The 16,905-nt window shown below is 40.7% G+C and overlaps 1 protein-coding gene across 1 annotated transcript; it reads right to left on the minus strand.

Annotated features, from left to right (window-relative positions):
* Positions 1-1,832: 1,832 nt before the first annotated feature.
* On the minus strand, positions 1,833-13,113 carry cldn19 (claudin 19). The gene is made up of 5 exons (XM_061221002.1): positions 12,348-13,113; positions 7,418-7,582; positions 6,988-7,072; positions 6,158-6,304; positions 1,833-2,216 (listed from the first exon to the last, which is right to left on the minus strand). The coding sequence occupies exons 1-5, from the start codon at positions 12,568-12,570 to the stop codon at positions 2,180-2,182; spliced, it is 657 nt and encodes a 218-aa protein (XP_061076986.1). The 5' UTR covers positions 12,571-13,113; the 3' UTR covers positions 1,833-2,179.
* Positions 13,114-16,905: the final 3,792 nt, after the last annotated feature.

Raw genomic sequence — 16,905 nt, forward strand, 5'->3', positions numbered from 1 at the left:
GACTGGAATATTTAGAGTAGGGTATATAGCATTCTATGGTCTACCACAAACCTCACAGAAGTTAAAATAAGAGACTTTTTATTCTCTAAATATTTCTGGTCTTTTAAATGATTTTTGGCTGATGGCCCCATGTCCTCAGTTAAAATGCTGAATATTTGTGATGTGATTTGTAAAAATCCAGGATGGCTTTGTGTCAGTTGTTGCTGGATTTAATTGGGTTTTTTTTTGTTATTGTTCTTTTTTTTTTTGGTTTGTCCAAAATTATCTTGTCCTCTGACGGCACCTCTTTCTCAGTCCAAATAACTTTTTTCTCTGACATCTAGAAGCCATTTAATTATTTCCATTAATATGCATACAATGCATTTATTGGGGAGGAGTTATATTTAACTTAGACTTTATGGAAGGCATAATAACAATATTTAATTTAGATCCGGACAGTGATTTTCAAATGAATGTTGTTCTTGGTAAAAGAGCAACATTCAGATGTCAATACAAAGTGTATGCAATTACAACAATTTCATTATTTTAGAAATTACACTGTCAATCTAATCCATAGCTTTTAATGTGGAATATACAGAAGTATCCAGAAAACCAATTGTTATATTCTGTTAGATAGAAAGGGCCAGATTTACTCATACTCTAGCAGTGTGCCAAGGACACCTAGGACACAGGCCTAGAGGCTCAGATTGTCCTTCACACACTGACTGACCAATGGCTCCCAATATCTGCTGTTGGAATCAATTAAAAAATAAAAATGTTCCACCTACTACTCAACAAGGACAAACCACTTCAGTTTAATTGTATCAGGCCCTTACACAGCAGTGTGTGGAAACCGGGCTTTACTTGTGTGAAAACTATACTTGTGAAAGTTTTATCAGGTCATGACACCTGTAGCAAGCGCTATATGAACTTCTGCCACCGTCTCCACTGTGTGTTATCATTTGCATTTATTATTACATGATATTATCACATGGTTAACATCTTTACTTTTTCATATAGCATTTGATATGTTGTATGTTAACGATTTTGAATTAAAAACAACAAATTGAATTGAATAATATTTAACTTTCAAAGAAAAACAAATACTTAACTAGACAGGCAAATTGACAGATCTATGACAAATCACAAAACTCAGTGAACAAACTGGATATAAGGCAATTTTCAGGAGATGTTCTTGATGCATTATGCTTTCGTTATCATTACACAAGCAAATCCCCAGTGCATAAGAATATCATATAAAAGGCAAATGACAGACTGCTTAAAGAAGTGATGTAGAAAGCTAAAATGACCGTGAACTATATATAATCAATAACATGTTGAGCATAACAACACTAATATTATATTTATTATGTTGCAATACTGGGAATTATATTTGTTGTATCTCATGAGTGCTCAGAAATGCATATGGGGAGGGTAACCTGAAGGACTGCTGCATGAAATAGTTGTTTTATTACTTATAAATAAGATGCATATTTCATACATGTTTTTACTGCAACAATACAATACATTTTGGCTGGTTCTGAAAGCATGTTTGTTTACTGTATTTTTATTTCTATTTTATGTTTTTTTTGCCTAAAGCATCTTGTCTTGTGAAATCTAAACAGCATGTGATCAGCGTGTTGCCCACTCTCTCAAACTCTCCCAAACTATAAGTACTGCTCCCCTTTGTCTGTTGGAGAACTTTTTACATTTGCTCTGCAATTTAAAAAGAAAAGAAAAAAATCAGGTTTAAGTCGATGTACAGTTGTATTTTCTCAAAACAAAACTGAAAGGCAATCTCCAAAATTGCAGGTATTCAAGAACCACACAGAACATCATGACATGAGACAAAATCACAGGTAATAGAGGTGTAATAACAGACGTACATACAGGTAGTTCACACAACATTGAGTATGGTCAAGACCAAGCAGCCAATGCAAAGTGTCTATTCACACTGTTCTTTAAATAGTCCATATTCACACAGAAGTCAAGGGGTGGGACAGGCGAAAGGGGGTGGGGGTATAGCCTTGGTGTGAATTTAAACTTGGTTATCAGATGCTGATAAGATACAAACATGTAGGGGGTGCGATATGTGCTATAGAGAAGTGATAAGGGTCCAAATTTTGAATCTAGGAAGGAACAAGGAAAGGCAAACAGTGAGCGGAACTTGGACAATCTTCGAGAAAAGGCAGGGGGGTGGTCAGTCAGGGAAACTAGTTTCACTCAACAATTCATCCCTGAATTAAAGAGAGAAGAGACAGTCACAGAAAGAACAGCATTAGGACAGAAGGAAAACATTTCAAGACTTCAATCTGATTGGTTCTTTTTTCATTTAGTGGAAGCGAATGGGAAAGGTGATGACAACAAAGCAGAATGAGCTAAAAGAAAGCATTAGTAGATGGGATGTTATGGAAGGAGGATGGATGGCATGCATTTGCGGTTAGTTTCTAGGGTCCGAGATGTCATTTGTTCATCAGTCTGACAGTCCTTGAATCACAAACCAAGAACAATGTGTACAGTGAATGGTTAGTGGTGCAGCTAAACCGGGTTAAAAAGTTTAAATGTGGATGTTTTGGGGGTTATTATTCCTGTGTGTGATGGCTGTGACATCTGTCTACACCAGGCAATGTTCAACCTGGGAACAGTGTCCCATGTGAATGTATGTACCAGACATGGGTCATATATGTGACTGTTTTGGATTCAGATACTTTTCTAGACTTTTGAGAGCTTGTCTAGTGTATTGAAACCTATGAAATACTCTCAAAAAGTCCAACTTCTGCTCCTCTTGGTTGGCTCAGTTGCACCAGGCAAGCACAGAAAAGTATTTGAATCCAAAACAATTACGTATTTGACCTAGGTAAGATATGTGCATATGTTTAAATAAGGCATTATTCTTGTGTCCCACACACCTTGACGGATGGTGGTATGAGCTGTTATAGAGTGTAAAATGCTGCTATGATGCATTGCATGCTCTGTAGCTAAAGGTGTGAAAGGTTATTTGAGGCCATGACTGTTTATGAGTGGTGGAATGATCATTAATTCTGTAACTGTAATACTCAATACATTGTGCAATCTATTGTCTCAAACTGATATATGTCTGGAACACAATAGCCCTGTTAAATGTTTCAAATATTGATCTAGATTTATGCCGCATTTCATTGATAAACATTCTTAATAATGTATTGATTTGTAGCATTGATCATCTATGATCATCAACTTTTTTTTCCCATCGCCTGTTGATGTACCCCATCTACTACTGTTAATCAGCTCAAGGGATGGGGTCGTTGACAGTGTTTCCTCAGCTAACAGCGATAATAGGAATAGATGGGGTAAAATTGGCTACCAAAATGATAAAGATTTGAAAACAAAAACTTTTAAAAGAGCTTAATCAGCTGACCTTGTGAGTGGACCAAGCCACTACAGCAGTATTTCCCTGCAGCTGAATTAACTAATCTGTGCCGTTACTTCAGGGGTGTCAAACTGAATTGTCAAATGGGGCCACAGTGCTGCAGGGTTTTGAGGTTCCCTTTCAGCTGCCAGTTAAGCCCTCCAGAGCCAGGTGTGTGTTTTCTTTAGCCAATCAGTGTTTTTAATGAACCACTTTATAAAACAGTGCCTATATTAAGACTTAAGTTCTCCTTCTCTTGCGCAAACAGTCAAAATGAGAAAGGCGTGCGCAATAGAAATGCTGTTAGTACATCAGTGTGAAAGTGGGTGGTGACAGTTAATCTCACGCTGGAACTGAATGAACAGTGAGTGGCTGAATATAGAAATGACACTTCAGATGAATTCTGCATTGTGGAGATCAAAACTGGCAAATACTTTTCACACTCCATTGCAATTCATTTCGGATGCCTTGAGCCAATACTGATTACAGTGGCAGTGCATTATGTTGTGATGGGAGTCATTTTGCTTTTTTACTGCATTTAGAACAGGCAAACACAATACTATTCCTGATGTAAAAAAAGAGAGATTTTATTACTTGATTCTTCCTGAAGCCTATGTTAATGTGTAACTTCTGTAAAATCAAACATTAGGCAAACTCAAAACAATATATTTTATTGTTTGACTTCATTAAACATACTCTTCACTCGGTCACTCCCACTATATCTAGCTGATGTGACAATTTAATGTGCTTATGTTTTTCATTTCTCCTAACTGTTGCGTAAATAAGCTTGGTTTTTAAGGATGCGAATGGCATTTACCCGCCCGTAGCTCCCACAATCGGGCTGAATGTTCACAAATCAAGGAGGTAATTTATGCTCTCTGAAACCTTAAGAGGGGTGGGTTCACAGCATTCAACCGCATCACAGAGGCGAAAGCCTCCTAAGTTTCCGCCTCCTCAATACAACATCAGCCTGGCACCGCAGTTAATGTGGAGCCATCAAGCAGAGTTCCCACTGTGAACACAGTCCAGCCCAACAAAAAAATGCAGTTCCTGGAAAGAACAGCCATTTCCTTTGTGTCCTTTTCTGCCGTTTTTTTGCTTTTGAGTTGAAGTTCTGTCGTTCAGTTTTGTTCCCTGATTACGCCGCTATTTACTTCCTACATTGGGTACTTACAGTTTCTAAAACCCTTTTGATTTCATTCTGCTATAGTGTACTTAAGGTTTTTGTTTCCCCTCTTTAACTTAGCATGCTTGTATTGGCTTAAAGTTTTTGTGTTGTTTGTGCCTCAAGAGTCTTTTCTTTTCCACAATAGAAAGCCCCTGATTTAGCTAAATTGAGTTTGATCAGTCAATTCAATTCAATGTGGCAACAAAATAGCCACATTCAGGCTAGTTAATTGAAGAGCATTTTCAAAAATTTTGTTAAAATCTGTGTAAGACAACAAGGAATTAACTAATGCTTTACATGTATGTTTAAAGCTTAACCAGTGCCTGCATCCACGTCTTCCCTTTCAATTCCATGATTAACGCTATTCTTTGTGGTAGTTACAGTTGTGTCATACTACCTAATTATTTAATTGTGGGATATGATATACATTACTCTCTTTCTGTTTGCACATCTTTGGTAGAAAGAGATTGTTTATCCACACAATAACAAGCAGTATGGGCTGAAGAGCAGCTATTCAGTCCAAGTAAACCACCCAAATTTCTTTATGCTAAATAATAATTCTATATGTTAAAATACAAAAGAATCACCCATTCTAGACAAACAGTTGTAATGTAGACCATCATTCTCTCTGAACATAGTAGTAAACTATTTATTTATGTTTTCAGTGCTGGGGGAACATTTAGTGGAGTGTGCTTACAGTATCAGCTCCATAGAGAGAGGTGACTGATGAGCAGCAGGTGTGCCAGAAAACACCTAGAAAACCGGGCCTGTGCATCGGCTGATATTATCATAATTCATTATTATTAATCCTGTCATTATGTGTGCTGCTGTGTCCCTGACACCTGTACATTTTACATCTTCATGAGCTGCTTTCACAGTGTGTCTGTGTGTGTATGTGTGCATGCCTCTGAATGTGTGAGTGTGTGTGCCTGTGAGTGTGTGTGCGTCTGTATGTGTGTCTATGTGTGCATATGTGTGTGTGCCTGTGCATGCAAGTGTGTGTGCGTGCGTGCATGCCTGCCTGCCTGTGTGTGTGAATATGCGTGTGTGTGTGTGTGTGTGTGTGTGTGTGTGTATGCCTGTCTGCCTGCCTGCCTGAATATGTCAATGTGTGTGTGTATTAATGTGAGCAGTGAAGTTTAGTCACACTGCAGGAAAGCAGCTCTGGTGTAGATTGCTCTGGTCTGGGCTGTGCTCTGCGGTCTGTTTGTCAGGACTGGGTGAGAGAGAGGCTCTGGGCTCTGTTTGTCAGGACTGGGTGAGAGAGAGGCTCTGGGCTCTGTTTGTCAGGACTGGGTGAGAAAGAGGCTCTGGGCTCTGTTTGTCAGGACTGGGTGAGAGAGAGGCTCTGGGCTCTGTTTGTCAGGACTGGGTGAGAGAGAGGCTCTGGGCTCTGTTTGTCAGGACTGGGTGAGAGAGAGGCTCTGGGCTCTGTTTGTCAGAACTGGGTGAGAGAGAGGCTCTGGGCTCTGTTTGTCAGGACTGGGTGAGAGAGAGGCTCTGGGCTCTGTTTGTCAGGACTGGGTGAGAGAGAGGCTCTGGGCTCTGTTTGTCAGGACTGGGTGAGAGAGAGGCTCTGGGCTCTGTTTGTCAGAACTGGGTGAGAGAGAGGTTAGACGTACTCCCTGGCTGTAGAGGGCTGGGACTGGCGGTAGTACTGTTGCCCCCTCCTCTCCTCTGTGGGGCAGGAGCAGCACAGGAAGGAGCCCCCCAGCATGGTCAGACTGGCTGCTGCCCAGCCCACAAACAGGGCAGAGCCAAACTCATACCTGAGAGAGAGGGAGGAGGAAGAGATAGTGAGTGGGGGAGAGTCAGAGAGGAGGGGAGAGAGAGAAAGATTTTGAAAAAATAATGAGAGAGAGGGGGAGAGTGTGAGAGAGGGAGAGGGGTGAGAGAGAGAGAGGGGATGGGTGGGGGGGAAGGGAGAGAAAGAAGGGTGAAAGATGAGGAGAGATAGATAGGACAGAAACAGAGAGGGAGGAAACAGAGAGAGAGAATGAAAGAGAGATGGGGAAAGAGAGAGTGAGATTGGTTTTTTAAGCATTCATTTACTAGGTTACTGTATGTTCCCTAAAAAGACTGATTGATAGTGCATGAGCAATTTAAAAAGTACATATGTAAGAGTATACAGGTGGACTACAAAAGCAAATGTATCTACAAATGTAAAAATAAATAAAAACTCAGTTCCAAATTTTGCCCTTTTAACTAATTTTTCAAACTGTAAAGCTTGTTAAATTCGTGATAAGTGTTAAGTTATTTTACATCTTAAATACTTTCTCGTCTGAAAAGTCTAACTTACAAAGAAAGCACCTGTAGTTATTTGTCATTTCACATTTTGCTACTTAGTGTGAGTGGAAGTGTGTGTGAATATGACTAAGGGAGTTCACCATATGCAACTATATGTGTGAGCCAGGTAATCGTGGTTAAAAAGAAACAGAAATGTAAACTTTACCTTGCATTTACAGGTGTGTTTGGATTGAAGAACTGGTAGGAGACTTGTGTGGCATACCAGGATACAGACACCAATGTGCACAACCCTAGAACAGGAATACATACACAGTTTACCCATGCATATCAGTGGCCATGCATTCAGCATCCATGGTTTAATTCTCTGATGGGATCCAGCTGTTATTCCTAATTAAACTCAGTAAGGTGTTCAATTTGTATCACTACAGTAAAAATAATTAATGCAAAAAATGACCACCAGCTACCAGCCCATCTCACACAGCTTTCCATTATTGCTGCTGGTCCTGTGTTAGGATGTGAAAGCTGTGAAGTTCAGTATCTCAAAACTACTCAGATGCAGATAGAGCCTTATAATTCCACGGTGATGGTGTGCTCAGAATTTTGGGATTGATTGGCATTAGACGTGGTGACCTCACCGGCGAGCAGGAAAAGCACCCCTCCTGATACGGCGATCCTGCTCTTGGTCAGGGGGTTGTTGTCACCGACCTTGGTGCACTTCATTCCCACCACGCTGACGATGATGGAGATGAACCCCATCAGTACGGACACCACCATCAGCGCCCGGCACGTCTGGATATGCACTGCAAGTGAGGGCAGAGGTCAGAGGTCAAAGGTCACTTTAAAACCTTCATCGTGCATGTCTGGGGAACCGTTGTGTTTACTTTTCGATTGAGCACCTGGAAAGTGGCCTCAGAGAAATGGCCTAGAAGAGCCTTCAAACCTTTATAAAGATCATGGAGAAATGTGTAAATAGTACAAGAGCTGATTTCAGTCCTTTTAGCTCACGCTCATATCCAGGTTTTAAGTCTAATGACAGCGAGCGACCCTTTGTTCCCTCATCATCATTCTGATGTGGTTCCCTGGGCTTTTAACGCTCCTTTGAATCCCATGAATAACCCTCACGGACTGCAGAGCCCCCATAAATGCGTAGGAGTGACGTTTTTATATGTTTCACACAGAGGGGATTATGTGGCTTTGCCACAAAGAGGGATTGTTTTTACTGGCTCCGCTGCCTTTGTCACAGGGAGTGACGGCCAAGTTCTTCAGCTGCTTTTAAAAAACATTATTTCATGAAAAAAACTAACAATATTAATTACATTGGATACACTCATTTAAATTAATGATTTTAAATCTACAATTCTTGACTTTTATGTTCTAAGTGATGCTTGTACGTGTTTTATTTGACTATCTTGACTGTTTCTGTCTGTGCTTGACAGTATGGGTAATGTGTATCTTTGTCTGTCAATTTATTTTTTATGTGATATATACAGATATATAATAATAATAACAATAATAATAATAATAATAATAAGAATAATAATAACTACACACAGAAATGAAAATTATTTCTATGAAATGTACCATTTTGAAAGTAGAAAAAAAAGGTATATTGAATCAGTATGTTCAAACAACAGTATGTATAGTTCCCATAACTTTCATGTATGTACGTGTCATACGATGACAATACAAACAATTCAATGACGTGTTTTAAGAATTTCGGGAACGTTCTTTCATCCTTGGCCTTCGTAGGGTAATATTTTACGTTTACGGCCATTTCAAAGAGAATGGGATGAACAAGGAGCCAGTCTGTAGATAATCTGTGGTGTGTGATTTATGTGATAATGGGCCTTTGATGAGATGTTTAATGGCTTTTTAAGCGTAGGCAGCCGTATTCTTCTCCTTTGTGTGTGTGTGTCTGAAGCCCTATTCTCGCTCTGATGCCGTCTCTCTGATGCTGACTGTAAAGAGGTGGCAGGAGAGAGAGGAGACTGGACTCCCAGTCTTCGGTGCGATGCCTTGCCTGACACTGCCTGGCACGGGTAAAAGGCCCGGCAGCCTGCACTGCAGTGGGCAGAGGCACACTTCAATAGGGCGCCCATTGTGCTCTGTTGTTCTAGCGGAAGTGTCCGGCAGAGACCAAAAAAAGCCTTCTGACTGGGGGGTCATTGTTGAGGTGGGGGGCGAGTCCAAACGGGGAGCCTCAAACTACCCTCATTTCCCAACGGCCTTCATGTGCAATACCTTGTGCTATGCCAGGGATCATCAAATCCGGCCCTGGTCCAAATCCAGCCCTGTTTTTCTTTTCCCCCCAGGTGATTTAATAAACCATTGGTGCTGCTGATTGGCCAGTCTGTCTTCACACCTGACTCCCAGGCAAAGGGAGGGTGGAAAACCAGCCTTTCTTGGCCCTCGAGGACCGTGGTTTGGTGATCCCTGTTCTATCCTGACCAAGACTGGTCTCTGTGTTATCCTGTGTGATTTCTCCTAGGTGTGTGGCCTGTGGATGCTCCCATTAGCCACTTCACTCCCAAGCCCATTTTCTGCATGGAAAATACTAAATGGAACAAGAATTCACTCCGAACAACAAGATCAGCCAAAAATGGAAAGAAAAACATTTTGCTGAATTTACCATTGTTTACAGGCCCACCTCATCACCGGTTATTTTCGCAGCTCCAATTCATCAGTGCTGGGAACATACAAATCTCTCAGTGACTGCAGCTGGACCCGCAGCACAGAGAGAAGATAAGCCCCGGCACTCAGAATAGCACTCGCCTGCATAGAATAATTACCCGGGAGAAGACATTGTGGCTCTGGCCTGGGTCGAAACAATGTGGGCTCACAGGGCAGCGCACCAGAAGCATAGCAGGAGCATTGATGGGCCTATGGGCCTATAGATGAGCTAATGCAGGCCGAGACTAGTGTGGAGAGGCTGGTGGCAGGGCCTAGCCACTCTCTGTGGCACGGGGGTGGGATTCCACCATGAGCTGTCTGTGCACTGTTTCAGGGGTCAGGGTGCCTGTGCTACTGCGAAAGAACAACCCTGCAAAAAGCCTGTCTTGTAATAAGTGTCTTGTAATAAGATCTAACATCTTGTTTTTTCCTCTCAAGTAGAAAATATATGGTTTTAAATGATAAGTTTTAAGGTACTTTTTGCTTGTAATTTTTACCATTGGTAAATCTTGAAATGAGTCTCCTTGATAATAGTTTTCTTAAAAAGGTCATAGAAATTCCTTTTTTTTTGTTGCAAAAAATAGAAATAAGGTTGTAAGTCTAAGTATAACACTAAAATATTTGACTTATTTTTTGCTTTTTGCGGTAAATATGTTTGAGCTTGTGCCTTTTATAGCTTCCAAGAGGCAAAATATCAGTTGTCTGTTTTCTGTATCTTTTTGCTTTATATGCAAGGTATAATTTACATCTAGTTTGTCTGTTTTGGTAAGCAAGTAAAACAAAGGCAGCTACTTTGAACGCATTCATGATACATTTGCCAACCTGGAGATTTAAATGTATAAAAAGTAACTAAAATTTTATTCACTAAACAACATTCAACACCACTAACTAACAGCACACTTGTGTTTGGGTGTGTACAGATGTGTGTAGCAAGAAAGATATACAATAAAAAAAAAAAAAGATAAATGACTGCAATTCAGCACTGCAGTATCTGTAGGTGCTTACCATTTTTGCACAAAAGATTATTATTTGTAAGCAATAACCAACGATGCACTAATACAGGTTATGACATATTACAAAGCAAGAGGATTATTTGTCAGAAAACTGGTCAGGGAAATATACTAGATCAGAGAGGTATCAAATGTGCAGCAGCCCTAGAACATTAAATGATAAAATATGCCATATTACATATTTTGGCCTTCATATGCTTATTGTAAGTTTACAAGTAGGATTCTGCCCCTGTTTAAACCTGGATTTTAAAGTTAAGACGAGAGCTTAAAGGGTTGGTATTGTGTTCTGGGTTTATTGTGGATTCTCCATTGTAATATGTATTAAATAGGGCATACAACCTATGATTAGCAAACTGAATATATTTTTCCAGTCATTCACCAGAGGCTTTGTGGAGATGGAGATGCAAACAATGCTATTGTGTTGAGAAGTGACTTTCACATTCTGAGAATATCTGTGGCTCTGGGCCCAACACAGACCTTTTTCTTCTGAAGACACACAGCATGTTATTATTGGGGACAATACACTGCTTTTTCTGCGCCGAGAAGTAAAGTCGAAAGTGGTTTTACATCTCACGTAAGAGAAGGCCGCAAAAATGTTTCGGAAAAAAAGAGAAAGCAAAAAGATTTTCTGAACAGTAACTTCATAACATATTGGCATCACAGTCTGGCAATTAGTCAACCCAAAATAAACACATTAAGTCTGTAGGGAATCATTTATCTTCTTATGTAATTAAACTGTCATTCCAGCCAATACATCTCCAAATTATAAAGCATATATTATAAATTATGCCATAAATAAATAATAAAATATGAGAAAAGGAAATCCCCACAACACAGGAATAAAATTACAGCAGCTTTTAGTTTTTTTGACTGATTTGATATGCCAGTGCTGTTCACAGATGTTTATGAGACACATGATTGATTATATTTCTATTAAATCGCAGCAGGAACTGAAATATAAAATTGTGTATGTACCAAAGGAAGTCATTGATAATGTATATTATCACTGACATTTATACTTGTCTGCCTATTTATTTATTTTTTTGCCTATTTTGTAAATGCACAAGATTTGTTTGTTTGTTTGTTTGTTTGTTTGTTTGTTTGTTTGTTTGTTTCATAAGGATTGACAGGCAACTCAGTAAACTGACCCTGGGTGTGACTAGAAAGGCATAACACACAGGGGGCCTGTATCACAAAGCGGGATTACTGCGTTAGCTGGATAACTGCACTGAGTAAAACCCAGAACCTCCCGAATTTGAAACATGGACTGAAGTAAAAAGAGCTGTTCTGGGGTTTTACTCAGCAAACTTACCCAGCTAACACAGTAACCCTGCTTTGTGAAGGGTATCGGCCCTAGAACAGAGCCACATGATTTATCTGGAAAACACACAGGTATCTGCTGCTACCTCACACAGAGAGCTCATCACTCCTAACCTGTGTGAGGTAGCAGCAGATACCATCGCTGCTTCTACCCTTGAGTAAGGTACTTAACCTGAATTCCAAAATTGCCTGAACATAAGTAAATATCCACCAGTATAAATTGATGCTATGTAAAAATGGGACTGTGTTAAGCTTTGGCTAAAAGAGCCTGCTAAATGCCTGTCATACAGGAATACTCACTGTCTAAGGACCTTACAATACTACAATGCATTATAACATTACTGCATTAATGTACAACATTACAATTCTACAGTAATGTATTAATACTCACAGTCCAAGTACAGCATTGAGTCAAAGACTCCATAATATTACAGTACATTATAACATTACAATTCTACCGTAATGTATTAATACTCACAGTCCAAGTACAGCATTGAGTCAAAGACTCCATAATATTACAGTACATTATAACATCACAATGCTGCAGTAATGTGTTAATACTCACCATCCAGGGACAGCATAGAGTCAAACACCTTGCATTGCACCTGCCCAGTGCTCTGGGAGGCACAGGACATCCACAGTCCTTCGTAGAGGCCGACGGCCGTGATGATGGCGTCGCCTGCGTAGGACGACTGCTTCCACTGAGGCAGAGCCGTGGTGGAGATGATGCCGATCCACCCGCCCAGAGCCAAGAAGTACCCCAGAAGCTGGAAACCAGAATTGGCCATTTCCTTTAACTTTTTCTCTTTTTATTTTTGGGTTGAGCTAGGTTTCCTCTTGTTCTCCTTGGGAAATGAGCAACTATCCCCACAGACAATCCGTAAGGAACACAGTTCTCCCGGTTGATTGAAGTGAACTTCACGCAATCGCCGTGATTCACCACTTCCAAAGTAGTCCTTCGCCTTCTTTAATCCCAAGCGCAGTGGTGACTGAGCTGAAAAAGTTTCCTCTACGTTTCTCTTCTGTTGCCTCTTTAGTCACTTGCCGGTCCCTCTTTGTGCTGATGGTGTCCAAGGCAGGCTCGGTCATTTGGAGCTCGACTTTGTCCTCCCGTTGCTCAAAAGGCTGGAGGTAGGACGCCTGCCCCTCATCTAGAGTCAGAGCTGGCTCACGGGACACTGCACCTCCACAGAGACCCCTACCTGCTTGCCCGCCCCCCGGCTGCTCGGAAACTTGGTCTTAGCGACTGTGGCGGCTGTCAGGCTTGGGGGTGACGGCTGGTTACAGGCTGCATCCTCTCCTGTCACACTCCACTGGGTCTGGATGCGTGCTGTGGGTCTGAACAGCAATAAAAACTTCACTGGAGACAAAAAAAAAAAGCCTTGACGGTCTCCACAACTGCTGAATGCAAAGAGGGAGGGGGGGGCTGTAAGGCAGCCTGCTGATTGGCTGTCTGAGCTGGAAGGAAACACCCACTCAGTGAATATGAAAAATTCAAGCTCTGCTGTGGTCTGGTTCAGCTCTGTAGCCAAAGCATGATGTGAAAAGGAGCCTGTTGAATAGGAATAATTAAATAGGAATAATGTTGCTTTTTGAAAAAGCAAACAGAGGATATTTTCTTGGGGAGGAAGTGCAGATGTTGGTCTCTCGTCCCCTCTGTCAGTTATCAACCCTGTAGTGAACAAAGTCTTTGGATCTCCTCAACAAACCAGTAAACATCAGCCCATAGCATACTTGCATTAAAGGGTCTGTCCAGCACAAACCCCCTCTCTGCATTTACTGAACATTTAGGGCCATCCCATCAAAGATCTTGAGATCACCATGGAAACATGTACAATTGCATCCCGGAGAGAGTTCGCCCCACAGCAGGAATTGATGGTGCCTGTTGAATGAGTTGCTGGAGACGTGTTGTCCCACTCTACAAACGTAAAAAAAAAAATCATTTTTATGACCCTATGGTGACCGCTCGCACCAGCTGCCCAACAGCAACTGAAGCGTGAGCCCTGGTTCAAAAGCTGTTTTTGAGGTTTGAGGCCATTCCCAAAACTTTCAGCGTGAATATGCGACTGTTCATGGTGTCAAAAGTTAACAAAAAGCTAGGTCCTCAAACTTCAAACCTCAAGCAAGAACAAAACTTGAACCCAAATATCCTCTTTTTAATGAAAGAAAAAGATTCCCAACGCGGTTCAAACCAGCTAAATAAAAGATAGCCAAATAGGTGCTCAACAGCCAGAACAATCAAACTATCCCCATTTTTAGCCATACTGCAGATCTTAAACCATGTTCAGAAAATACATTACATAACCTGGAGGGTTTCAGCACTGAGAAGATCCAAACAAAGTAATTATTGCATTCTTCATGATGAGGGGCCCTACTTCGACCCAGCAAGATTTTTTATGGAGATCGGCATCCTGTTGGAAGAGGATTAGATGCCCCTCCACCCCCACCCCTCCAAATCCCCCGACCCCCTCACATGGGCTCAGATACTTGGGGGGTCACGCTTGGTAGAAGGGGGCCCCCTGGGATTGGGTTTAATCATACGGATGGCCGTGAACTTTTCCGGGAGGACCACGAGACCGCTCCCCTCCTCTCCTGCCCTCTCACCACCGGTCTTCACGAGCGAGCAGAGCTCAGCGGACTGTGAGCTTGGGATGAGTCCTTGTACAAACAGCCCGACTCCTGGGCGGATTAACATGCCAGCCGGGGCCCATGCCTGCGTGCGTCCGCACAAAGCCGCATCGAGCGCACAGAGACAGAACCGAGGCCTGCACCTTCGCTATATCCCTCCTCCTTCTTATCCATCCCCAGACCACTCTACCACTCCTTTAGATGCGCACCCCATGCAAGGCAGAAAACTGCTCTTTTGTGCCAACACACTCAGAAATAATGGTATATTATGCCTAAAAAGGTACAAATGCTTGTCATTGGGGCAGCACCCTATACTGTAGGTACATAAATTTGTACCCATAGCTAGCAATATATAATTCATTTGTGTGTTTTTGCTTGGAAAACAAAGACATTTAACGCCTGTAAACCCATTCCGTGTGAATGATCTTATTCAGTAGGCTGATTATTTCCCCAGCTTCAAAGGCAGTAGACCCCTTAAACCCATTGTACATTGTCCTCCAGCTACAGAAAGATTTATATGGGCAAATTATACTTCACCGTATCCCCATTTCAGATAGTTAATGGCAAAACATGCTTAGAAAATTTGCTGAGCACCTAAGTGTTAGGTTAAACCAGGCATATTTTTTTGATGAGGTAGAACACTTCATTGGTCTTTACAGTCATAGTTTATCTCTTATGGATGTAAATTCACCAGGAGTAGCTCAGCTATGTCTGTATTCATTTCACATGAGAAAGGTTACACGCTCCACCACTCCAGGATTTCTCCCTTTCTCCTGTTTATGCTCACTATGCCTTCGGACGCATCATCACCCCATCATGTGTTCTTCAGAGAGGGCTAAGGGAGGAGGGGTGGGCGCTAAAAAGCAGGCATTAATGGTGAAATACTAAGACTGGCTTTCCTTAATTATGTTTTCCAATTTCTGGATAATGACTATATTGCGGTGAAATTCATATGCAATTATTCAAAAAGCATCAGATTTTCAATTAATGAATGAAAGCAGGTAGCATTGACTGTAGGGTACAATTTCAGAGCTCTGTGTGTACTGTACGTGTGGGGGTATAGGGGAGTCTCATTTTTAAATGAGTTTATTCATCATTATTCATAAAATACAGTAAAATACTTTTGACTTTATTGCACACAAAAAAATCAAGTATACAATATGTAGCTAAAGAGCTGCCAGTACAATACATTTTGCATCTGAAAAAACATCTTCCATGACATCATATTACATCATAGTAAATGTACCACATCATTAGTTACATAGCATTTATTTACAACTTGCTTTTTTTGTGTAAATGGTTAAAATTGTCCCATTTGCTATGCTGCGTCATTTCCCTTTGATATTATGTCCCAGCACAGAATACAACCCGTCATTCCGCAGAATCACAGCGATTCAACAGAGGCCAGGAAGCCGCAGTATAATTATTGTAACTGTGGGTGGAGGCCTTAAAACCAAGTTCAGCACGGGTTAATCAGCTTTCAGATGTACTCTTTAATACCAGGTTTTGTATAAAACAAAGTGGACATATAGTCTAGATGAAAGGCAAGAAAAATTCTAGTCAATTCACAAAGGGCTTTGAATTTAAAAAATAACAGTGTGTTGCCATTGGATGAATGAAATGCCCTGAGCACAACATGTGTTAATTATTACGAAGAAATGCATTAATTTACTTGATTATATGTCAGTGTATGTTTGTAGATAATTGATTCCACTATTTGCCTGTACTGTATCATTTATCAATAATTATATCTCATTGCTGTTTTTTAACATCTAATTTTTCAAATGATGAAAATTCAGCTGCTGATTCTTTTTACCTCTCAGTAAGAAAAGTAATTTGCAGAGGAAAACAAAATATCTTGGTTTGTTGCTGCTTCAGTAATAATGTGTGCAAAAGAATATGTATATACCATTACATTTGTACTGCATTAAGGATGAAGACATTTAAATAAAATAATCGACCATTTTGAGGCTGTCACTACATTTAAAGGGTGCCTTCTGGAGCTCTAATCTGGTGCTCTAATTGGCAACCATTATTAGCACTTTATAATGGTTCTTCTGTGTGCTAAATTCCCAAGCAAAGAAGTGCCTTGGTGTCTGCAGGTACTGCCAGTGTCTTCTTCTTACATTAATGTCACGTAAAGATTAATGATGTTCATTGTTATTTTAAACTTACTGGAAAAGAGGAAAATGCTATGTAGCGGGTATTTCTATGCTCCGAATAGATAGTAAATTCATTGGGCAATGCTCCCTAAGAACCTGAATTTAGGATTAGTTTTTCATTTATATTTTATGATTGGTGTCATGAATATGCTATTGCTCTTGGGTATTGTTTGTATCCCACTGAAGTTTCCTAAGGTTTGTTTTTTACTACGTTTGTGTTTTTCATACCCACGTGAAAATGGGCACTTTCAAAGCACAGTATGACTGATTGCAAATGAGCCAATTAGCATTGATTGACATTTATCGTCTTATGATCGGTCTAAAAATGTGGCT

Source organism: Conger conger, chromosome 14 (genome assembly GCF_963514075.1).
Source record: "Conger conger chromosome 14, fConCon1.1, whole genome shotgun sequence".
In the NCBI taxonomy this organism is placed as follows: Eukaryota; Metazoa; Chordata; class Actinopteri; order Anguilliformes; family Congridae; genus Conger; species Conger conger.

What these genes read in the sequence shown, in the direction of transcription:
- cldn19 (XM_061221002.1), bottom strand. Translation starts at nt 12,570, where the DNA reads ATGGCCAATTCTGGTTTCCAGCTTCTGGGGTACTTCTTGGCTCTGGGC. An exon ending in AACACACCTGTAAATGCAAG is followed by an intron (nt 6,305 to 6,987) that starts GTAAAGTTTACA and finishes CCTCTCTCTCAG; the next exon opens with GTATGAGTTTGGCTCTGCCC. An exon ending in CAGCCCTCTACAGCCAGGGA is followed by an intron (nt 2,217 to 6,157) that starts GTACGTCTAACC and finishes TCTTTAATTCAG; the next exon opens with GGATGAATTGTTGAGTGAAA.